The sequence below is a fragment of the Colobus angolensis genome, unplaced genomic scaffold, assembly GCF_000951035.1.
Source record: "Colobus angolensis palliatus isolate OR3802 unplaced genomic scaffold, Cang.pa_1.0 Scaffold75, whole genome shotgun sequence".
Classification (NCBI taxonomy): domain Eukaryota; kingdom Metazoa; phylum Chordata; class Mammalia; order Primates; family Cercopithecidae; genus Colobus; species Colobus angolensis.
This window is the reverse complement of record NW_012121265.1, coordinates 5,496,641-5,507,179: the sequence shown is the minus strand read 5'-3', so window position 1 is coordinate 5,507,179 and position 10,539 is coordinate 5,496,641. Positions and strand designations below refer to the sequence as shown.

The 10,539-nt window shown below is 43.3% G+C and overlaps 1 protein-coding gene across 3 annotated transcripts in view; it reads left to right on the top strand.

Moving 5' to 3' along the window:
• The window catches only part of CASP7 (caspase 7, apoptosis-related cysteine peptidase), a 49,139-nt gene that overhangs the window by 5,484 nt on the left and 33,116 nt on the right, over positions 1–10,539 (top strand). For 2 of the 3 annotated variants that reach the window (XM_011927858.1, XM_011927856.1), the window contains exon 2: positions 10,006–10,115. In XM_011927858.1, the coding sequence (XP_011783248.1) occupies positions 10,006–10,115 (110 nt within the window). Of the gene's footprint in view, positions 1–4,496; positions 4,607–10,005; positions 10,116–10,539 lie in introns of all 3 variants that reach the window. The other variant, XM_011927855.1, reaches the window with a different exon arrangement.

Sequence of the window (10,539 nt, the reverse complement as noted above, 5' to 3'; positions counted from 1 at the left end):
ATAGCTTTTGGAGTACAAGTAGATTTTGGTTACGTGGATTAATTGTTTAGTGGTGAAGTCTGAGATTTTAGTGGACCTGTAACCCAAGTAGTGTACATTGCACCCAATATGTAGTTTTTTAAAATCCCACATCCTCCTCCCACTCTCCCCTCTTCTGAGTCTCCAGTATCCATTATACCAATCCGAATGCCTTTGCATGCTCACAGCTTAGCTTCCACTTATAAGTGAAAATATAGATATTTGGTTTTCCATTCCTGACTTACTTCACTTAGAATAATGGCCTCCAGCTCCATCCAAGTTACTACAAAGACATTATTGTAATGTCTCCATCTTCCTTCCTTCCTTCCTTCCTTCCTTCCTTCCTTCCTTCCTTCCTTCCTTCCTTTCTTTCCTTCTTTCTTTCTTTCTTTCTTTCGACAGACTCTCGCTCTGTCACCCAGGCTGGAGTGCAGTGGCACAATCACAGCTCACTACAACCTCCACCTCCTGGGTTCAAGCAATTCTCCTGCCTCAGCTTCCCGAGTAGCTGGGACTACAGCCGCATGCTACCACACCTAGCTAATTTTTCTGTTTTTAGTAGAGACGGGGTTTCACCATGTTGTCCCCGATGGTCTCAGTCTTGACCTATGATCCACCCGCCTTGGCCTCCCAAAGTGCTAGGATTATGGGTGTGAGCCGCTGTGCCTGACCCTACATCTTCAGTTCTGATTTAGCTTATTTGAATCTTCTCTCTTCTTTTATTGGTAAATCTAGCTAATGGTCCCCTGAGTTTGTTTATCTTTTCAAAGAAGCAACTTTTTGTTTCATTGATCTTTTGTATTTTTTTGTTTCAATTTCATTTATTCTGCCTTGATCTTTGTTATTTTCTTCTGCTAGCTTTGGGTTTGGTTTGTTCTTGCTTCTGGAGTTCCAGGAGGTGTGACTTTAGGTTGTGAATTTGTGATCTTTCAGACTTTTTGATGTAGATATTTAGCACCACAACCTTTCCTCTTAGCACTGCTTCTGTTGTTTCACAAAGATTTTTGATAACTTGTGTCACTATTATTCGTTTTGAAGAATTTTCAAATTTCCATCTTGATTTTATTGTTAACCCCAAAATCATTCAGGAGCAGACTGTTTAATTTCCTTGTTTTTATATAGTTTTAAGGGTTTCTTTTGGAGTTGATTTCTAGGTTGATTCTGGTGTGGTCTGAGAAGATACTTGATATGATTTTCATTTTTAAAAATTGAGACTTATTTTGTGGCCTATCACATGGTCTATCTTAGAGAATGTTCCATGTGCTGATGGGAAGAATGTGTATTCTGCAGTTCTTGGGTAGAATGTTCTGTGAATATCTGTTAGGTCCATTTGTTCTGGAGTGTAGTTTAAATGCAGTGTTTCTGTGTTGACTTTCTGCCTCAGTGATCTGTCTAGCGCCTCAGTGGAGTATTGAAGTTCTCCAATATCATTATGTTGCTGTCTATTTCTTTTCTTAGGTCTAGTGGTAATTGTTTTATGAATCTAGAAGCTTCAGAGTTATGTGCATATATATTTAGGGTTGTAATATCTTCCTGTTGGGTCAATCCTTTTATAATACTTTGTCTTTTTTTTTTTTTTTTTAACTGTTTTGCTTTAAAGTTTGTTTGATATAAGAATAGCAACTTCTGCTTGCCTTCGGTTTCCATTTGTGTGGAGTATCTTTTTCCACCCCTTTACCTTGATTCTATAAGAATAATTTGTATTAGCTGAGCTTCTTGAAGAGGGCAGACATTTGGTTTGTGATTTTTTTTAATCCATTCTGCCAATCTTTATCTTTTCAGTGGAGCATCAGGCCATGTACAGTCAACATTAATATTGAGATGTGACGGACTCATCATGTTGTTACCTGGATACTTTGTTTTCTTCATTATGTTATTGGTTTATAAGCCCTGTGAGTTTCATGTTTTTGAGAGGTTCTATTCTGTTGCATATTGACCTTTTGCTTCAGGGTTTAGAATTCCTTTTAGCATTTCTTGTCGGGCTGATCTGGTAGCGGCAAATTCCTTTAGCATGTGATTGTCTGAGAAAGACTATATCTCCTTCATTTATGAAACTTAGTTTTGCTGTATGCAACATTGGTAGCGGCAAATTCCTTCAGCATGTGATTGTCTGAGAAAGACTATATCTCCTTCATTTATGAAACTTAGTTTTGCTGTATGCACCATTTTTGGCTCAGAGTTATTCTGTTTAAGGAGGCTAAAAATAGGGCCCCAGTCCTTTCTGGCTTATAAGGTTTCTGCTGAGAAGTCTACTGTTAGTCTGATAGCTTTTCCTTTGTAGGTTATCTGATGCTTTTGTCTTACTGCTCTTAGAATTCTTTTCTTCATGTTGACTTTAGTAGTAGCCTGATGACTGTATGCCTTGGAGATGTCCATTTTGCCATGGATCTCCCAGAAGGGCTTTGACCTTCTTATATTTGGATGTCTAAATATCTGGCAAGGCCAGGGAAGTCTTCCTCAATTATTTCCTCAAATAAATTTTCCAAAATTTTTACTTTTTCTTCTCCCTCAGGAACACCAATGATTATTATCTTTGGCCATTTTACATAATCTCATATTTCTTAGAGACTTTGTTCATTTCTTTTAGTTATTTTTTCTTTATTTTTGTCTGACTGGGTTTATTCAAAAGCCTTGCCTCTGAGCTCTAAAATTCTTACTTCTTCTTGGTCTAGTCTATTGTTAAAACCTTCCACTGTGTTTTGTAAGTCCCTAAATGTGTCTTTCTTTCTAGAAGTTCTGATTGTTTTTTGTAGTTTTTTTTTTTCTCTAAAGTATCTATCTCTTTAGAAAAATTTTCATTCGTATCCTGAATTTTTTAAAAACTTTCTTTATGTTGGTTTTCACCTTTTTCTTGTATCTCCTTGGGTAACTTAATAATCAACCATTTGTATTCGTTATTTGGTATTTCCAAGATTTCATTTTAGTTTGTATCCTTTGCTGAAGAGCTAATGTGATCTTTCGGGCGTGTTATAGAACCCTGTTTTGTCATATTGCCAGAATTATTTTTCTGGTTCCTTCTCATTTGGGTAGACCATTTCTTCTAATTATTTTTTAACTTATTTTTTATTCAACTGTTGCTTTTTAATTTCCTTTTTTCCACCTTATGGATGTGACTTCAATGATTATAGCTTATTGTAACCTAATTTGGCTCTGGGTGCTTTTGGGGGTGAAGACTGTGTATGAGTTCCTTGGTTATAGAGAGTGTTTGTGTGATGGTTTTCTCAGATGTAGTAGCAATGTGCTTGGTGTGTGAGCAGGTTTACTGTCTCTTATGGGGTTAGAATGACAAAAGTCTTTTGAAGGTTAGCTCATCCCCAGTGGTGTACAGTTATTTATTCATTCATTCATTCATTCATTCATTCCTCCAGTATTTTATTTACTGGGTTGAACAGTTCAGACTTCAGGTCAGACTTCAGGTTGAACAGTTCAGACTTCAGGAGTTGTCCATGGGTAAAAACTGGGTGTAGCTAAAACAGGTAGATAAATACAACACCTAATGTGGGCAGAGGTCTCAGCCTTGACATAGGCAGCTGGAGAAGCTGGAGTGAAAAGCACTGAGGTCTTTTCAGAGGGAAGAAAGGGGCTACCTCAGCTCCCCTGCCAGGCCAGCAGGAGAAAAATCTGCTTCCCATTCACACTCCTGACCCAGTGTTCCGTCTGTTCAAACCAGACAGACACCACTTTCCATCTGCAGAAATGCTGATATTCCATGTAGAGTGGGATTATGACTACCCCTCATGCGGGCCTGAACCCTGAGGGCACTTGTCCTATGGGGATGCAGTCACCCTGAAGTGTTCCATAAAGGCTGTCTACAGATGCACCCATGCAACGCTCCTGTGGGAGAAGCCCAAGCTGTAGCTGCAGTGGTGGGTGAGGAGGAGAAGTCTCCTTCTCCAAGACCTGTCACAAGCACCAGGGCTGCTTGACTGTTGTAGTAGAGCCACAGACTTTCCCTGCTCAGTTCAGCGTTGCACCTGTGCCTCTGCTGAAAGAAACTTCCCACAAGCAGAAAGCTATGGGACTCGAGCTTTGCCATCTGGATTCTTTCGTCCCATGGGTTACTCCCTTGATTTGGTACACTACCCCTTCCCCTAGGAGTAGGAACCCTGAAAGCCAGACTGTTGTGAATGCTGCTGCTCCTCTGGGTCTAGCCACCCAGTGGGGCTGCCACACTCCAGGAAAGTGCTGGGGAATGTCTGCAAGGGGTCCAGTGATGCGACTTGCCCTCAGATTTCCAGCAGTGGGTACCAGCACCTGTTCTGATGGGGATGGCAAGGGAGTGACGTAGACTCTGTGAGATTCCTTATACATAGCCTTAGTGTGTTGGCTTTCTCAAACACTAGCTATAGTAGGAATGAACTGATCATATGGACAGACTCAGAACCTCCTGATTAGCTGGGGGTATTGCAGGCAGTGGTGACAGATGGGGTCATGCACAGGTTTTCTCCTTCCTGGGTGCTATGCTATTCTGCCAGCAGATGCTGTAATGGACTGTGTTTGTTGGCCTCCAGGCAGGAGGTGGCACTTGGAAAAGAACACCAGCTGCTGCGGTGGTAGCCGTGGGCTTTGTGCTTCTTATGTTACCCAGGTGAGGTACTCTGGTGTCTCAGACAATGGGCGAGGCCATAGAGCTTCCCAAAGTTTCTGTTCTTTGTGTTAAGCTATGGAGTAGGGGGTAAAAAGGCAAAGCCAAGTGGGGGCTGGGTCACGCAAGTGCATGCTGTGGCTCTCCACGTAGGGGCTCAAGCAGAGGCCCCAGTGGGGGTAAGAGGGCAGTCCTCCTGCCGCAGGGGTAATGTTCCAGGGAGGAGCGCAGCTGCCTGTGCTGCACAGAAAGTCCACACAGGGAGTGCGGAATAGCAGGTGACATTAAGCCCTGCCCAGTTCCCATGCACTTGGCAAGGTAGGTCTCACACCGTAGTGTTCCACTAGTAGCAGCTAGCTAGGTTCCAGGCATTCTGCTCTTGGAACTCAAAACTGCCCCAGGCCAGAAGCCTTCCCAGTTGAGACATACCATGGCTTTCAGGCCACACCCCTTCTGGTCTACCTGAGAAGCAAAGGTCTTCTCTTGTGCTCATGAGTATAACCCACTGCCCACTCACCCCTCGGTTCTGGCCAAAGGGGTTCATCATCACATGAGATTATATCAGAAATGTCAATTAGGAACCTCTCTCAACCTATGACAGACTACTGAGTTAGCTAGAAGACATCCACAAGGTCACCTGTGAGGTAGGACCTGGAATGACTTCCTTCTATCCCTGCTGGGGACCGAGAGCACACGCAGCGCACATCCCAATGCTATCCCTTCTCATGTATTCCCCAGTGCTCACTAAATCAGCTTCAGTGCTGGGTAGGGTTAAGACCTTTCCCTGTGGCCTGGATTGCCAAGTTTTCCAGTGGGAGTGTATGTCCCAGAGACAATTTATCCCCCTCACACTCCCGGGACTTAGAATTTTCCACCTGGTATAGGCTGCAGCCCACCACTTCTTTCAAAGGCTCTGTGGTTTCTTTCAGCTTTCCTATTAAGTTCCTGTGTTGCTTCTTGGAAAAAAACTACACGGCATGGATCTCTACACACTATTTTGTCTTCCCAAGTGAGAGAGGCATGCTAAAATGCCTCCAATCTGCCATCTTGGAAAAAAAATCAGTTGCTTTTCTTTTGCTGCTTTGAAAATTTTCTCTTTATCTTTTTTGACTCTTACTAGTGATTGTAATGTGTCTCAGTGAAGACATGTTTATGCTCAATCTGTTTGGGGTTCTTTGGGCTTCATGAATCTAGATGTTCATTTGCCTCTCCAGATTTTCTGTCACAATTTCTTTAAATAAACTTTCTACCCTTCTCTCCTTGCTCCTTCTGAGACACCCATACTGCATATATTTGTTCATTTGATGGCCCCATAAGTTCCATAGGCATTCTTCACTCTTTTTCATTCCTTTTCTTTTTGTTCCTCTGACTGGTTAATTTCAAATGATCTGTTTTCAAGTTTACCTGACTCTTCTGCTTGATCAAGTCTGCTGTTGAAGCTCTCCATTGAATTTTTTATTTCAGACATTGTGTTCTTCAGCTCTATAATTTGTTTCATTCATCTATATAGTTTTTATCTCTTCGTTGAACTTCTCATTTTGTTTATCTGTTGTTTTTCTGATTTCATTTAATTGTCTCTCTGCTCTCTTGTTCCTCACTGGGCTTTTTTAAGATGATTATTTTGGATTCTTTGTCAGGTAATTCATTTTTGGGGGGTCAGCCACTGGAGCTTTATTTTGTTCCTTTGGTGGTGTCATATTTCCTTGATTATTTGTGTTCTTTGAAGCCTTGCATTGTGTGTTCACACTTGAAGAAGCAGTCACCTCTTCCCATCTTTATTGACTGACTTTAGGAGAAAAAGACCTTTGCTGGTGAGCTCAGCTAGAGATTCTGGGGATCTCTCACACTTTTTCTATGGATATACCTGCTCCATACCTCTTGATCCCTCTTTGGGATTATATGCATTTTCTCAATCCTGCAAAGCCAGACCTCATGCTAAAAGCCTCCTGTTTATTCCTTAGGGTAGTACCCTGAAATGTTCAAAGTGACATGTCTTCTCTCAATCCATCAAAGTTGAGTTGGCTGCTAGTATCCATACCTGCTGTTGAGATCCAAGCATCATCTGTGGTTGTATACAGACTGTTGTGCACTTTGGCCACACATTAGCTGGCCGAAGGGGTCCATAGGCCAGTCGTCCAGCAGGGATTATGGGAGGGTCTTAGGGTAGAATCCATGAGCTGGGTAGCAGAATCTACAGCCGACTATTGATAACCGTACACTCTTTGCACTCCTGCTTCTTCTCCTTGCTCCTAGCTGCCCCAGATGATTCAGCCATGCTATTCCCCTCAGTGTTCTGGGTGGGATGAGACAGAAGTGGGTCTCCTAGACAACATCCTGTTAGGCTGGGAAAGGTGGGTGCGCACTTCACTTTCACCTCCCCCATGGGAGAATTGTGAGCTGGAGGGACCTCTCCTGGCACTGAGCTGTGCCACCTTAGGGGAGGGGTGATGTGGGTAAAGTGAACTGCTCTTATTATACTCTTTGATGCATCCAATCTTAGATTTTTTGCTTCACCAGTGTGCTGAAACCTCTCAGTGGACTCCTGTGGCCTCACAAAAGTATTCTTGTCCATAGGGGTAGTTGCCAAAATCCGTGTTTCTATAGAAGAATGAAAACTGGAACCTCCTATTCTGCTATCACACTGACGTTTCTTCTTTCTTTTAAAAATAGTGGTTATATTGTTTTGTCATCATATGCCCTAAACTCAGCCTTTAAGATTAACTTTTGGAAAAGGGCCAACTTGGTTAACACCACATGTCGAAGTTAGTGTCTTTGTCTGGTGGATTTTTTTTTTTAAACTTTGACTTACTAGTTTTGAAAATATGTGAGTATGCATTGTGTTAATAACAGTCTATGTTGAAAAGTAAGTCTACATAAAGGAGACAAAAGAAGCTATCAGGTGTTTTCTGCATGTGTGGCCTTACGATTATCTCTTCTGTGGGTTATCTCCATTTTGAGAAACTTTGGGTTCTAATCTGAAAAATCTGCCTCCCAACCAGATACACATTGGTGATGATGAAGGGAGGCTCATGATGTGTTGAGAAACAAGGTGACCATCTGACTTCTCCTGGTCATTGTCGAGACCTGGCAGTAGGACTTTCCCTTCTTCTTAGCTCCCTCCCTTCTTCCCAGCTCACCCTCAGATAAGCTGGAAGGTGAAACCGTAATGCCATTCAGAGTGCAAGGCCACTAGGTCGTTGCTTTGCCTCCTTGGACACCTCCTTCTGAACTGTATTCCTTCTCTCCACCTCCAAAAGTCATTACTTGTGCTCAGTGGCACAAAATATTCTGTAAAATAGATGCCTTCTTGTTTTCCAACTTAATGATAGCATCCCTCGGTGAGCCCTAACTGGAATACAGAACTGCACCTGACAACCGTGGCCTGCTCAGTGAAGTTGCTTAGAGATTGTATCAGAGGCATTTGAACCAGAGCAACTCCATATTGAATAGGGGCTGGGTAAAATAAGACTGAGAGCTACTGGGCTGCATTCCCAGGAGGTTAAGGCATTCTTAGTCACAGGATGAGGTAGGAGGTCAGCACAAGATAGAGGTCATAAAGACCTTGTTGATAAAATAGGCTTTGCAGTAAAGAAGCCAGCCAAAACCCAGCAAAACTAAGATGGTGACAAGAGTGACCCCTGGTCACCCTCACTGCTCATTATACACTAATTATAATGCATTAGCATGCTAAAAGACACTCCCCCCAGCACCACGACAGTTTACAAATGCCACAGCAATGTCTGGAAGTTACCCTATATAGTCTAAAAAGGGGAACTTCCTCAGTTCCTGGAATTTCGCACCCCTTCCTCGGAAAACTTGTGAATAGTCCACCCATTGTTTGGCATATAATCAAGAAATAACTATGAGTATCCCTAGTCCAGCAGCCCAAGCTGCTGCTTTGCCTATGGAGTAGCCATTCTTTTATTCTTTTACTTCGATTAATTAATAAGCTTGCTTTCACTTTATTCTATCGACTTGCCCTTAATTCTTTCTTGCATGAGGTCTAGACCCTCTCTTGGGGTCTGGATCAGGACCCTTTTCCAGTAACAGTTGGGACCAGGTAGAAATTGGAGTCTGGAGAAGTTTCCCTTTATTCTTGAAAGTTGATCTGTGATTCCCTTCATGTGGAAGGAAACGGGACTTGATTTATAAGAAATGATTCTAATACTGGCCAGGCGCGGTGGCTCACACCTGTAATCCCAGCACTTTGGGAGGCCAGAGTTTGAGACCAGCCTGGCCAACAGCCTGGCCCTCTCTCTACTACAAACACACAAAAAAATTAGCCAGACGTGGTGGTGGGCGCCTATAATCCCAGCCACTCAGGAGGCTGAGGCAGGATAATCACTTGAACGGGGGAGGCGGAGGCTGCAGTGAGCAGAGATCACGCCATTGCTGTCCAGCCTGGGCAACAAGAGTGAAACTCCATCTCAAAGACAAAAAAAAATGATTCTAATACTGGCTCTGCCTTGGGCCAGCCACATCACCTTTAGCTAATTATTTTCCCTTGGGGTGTGTGTTTTATCCAGCCTTCCATTCAGTTAAATATTTTAGTAAGCGCCTTCTGTGTTCCAGCTACCTCTGCCATGATGAACTTATATCGTCTTATGGGAGTCAAACAGCAGAGTGCGAATAAGCAAGCCACATACAAAGGCTATGTAGTAAATGAAGGCAGAGGGTGGGGGTGGGAAAGGGCCAGGGAGTAAATATTTTTGGCTTTGTGGCCATCACTCAACTCTGTTGTAGAGAGGAAACAGCCATAGGCAATACATAAATGAATGGGCATGGCTGTTTTCCAGTACAACTCTATTTACTGAAACAAGTGTTGGGCCATAGTGTGCTGACTCCCAGACTAGATCAGAAAGGTCCTTAAAATCCGAGGAGATGGCTTTAGATTTGAACTTGTAGTTACTGGGGATCTCTTGAAGATTCTCAAGCTGGAATGTAATTTGATGGAAATCTGTTTTGTGTAGAACCATCAGATGGAAAAGCATCTGATGGAAAGAGAGCCTAATGCCGCAGGTTGTCGCTGCTTTTGAACTGCGTATGAGCACTTCGTGACCTGCTAGGAATTTAGGGGGAAATTGTCATTGTTGTAAACGTTGACAGACCTTCCACTGTTTCTTGTATGCAGTGAACATAAAACAAAATTGTGGATGCTGGATTAGAAACTCCCTGAGGGCAAGGACTTTGTTTTCTTTGCTGCCATATGTAGTCTCTGGGATGTAAGCATACTCACATATTTGAATGCATTAATGGCGCAGTAACCCTGAATCTTAAATATGCAAAACTGCTCACCCCTAGGCATAATGGAAAAGCATGTCACCTAATGAGTGTCATTTAAAAATATCACAGTATCAGTGATGCCACTGACCTCGTGGCTTGTTTTTTTTTTCTCTTTCCAGATGGCAGACGATCAGGGCTGTGTTGAAGAGCAGGGGGTTGGGAATTCAGCAAATGAAGATTCAGTGGATGCTAAGCCAGACCGGTCCTCGTTTGTACCATTCCTCTTGAGGTAGGTTTGCTTAATCAGGGACCCTGGACCACGTCAGCCTGCCATGCCTCTGCCATCTCCACCCACCTATGGGGAGGGGGATACTCAGGGAAGGAGGTTCATGCTGAGCATGGGAAGTTTGCACAGGTTCTTGCTAGCTGTATGCAGCAACACTAGGGTCCTCATGTGCACCCTCTTGTCTGTGGGCCAAGCCTAGGAATGGATAAAACCAAGCATTGGGAGTCTCCTGCTCAGTGGCTGAGTGTCTGGTAGCAGCTCCCAGGAATCAGGGGCTGTTCTCATTAGAGGCGATTTGCAGGCACCTTCAGAACAGAGCCTGGGCTGCTGCCGCCAGTGGGACCAAATTTGACAAAAAACACAGAATCCAGGGGCTGAGGGACAGGAGGTTTTAGGGTGACTCACGCCCACCCTGTGCCTCCTGCTG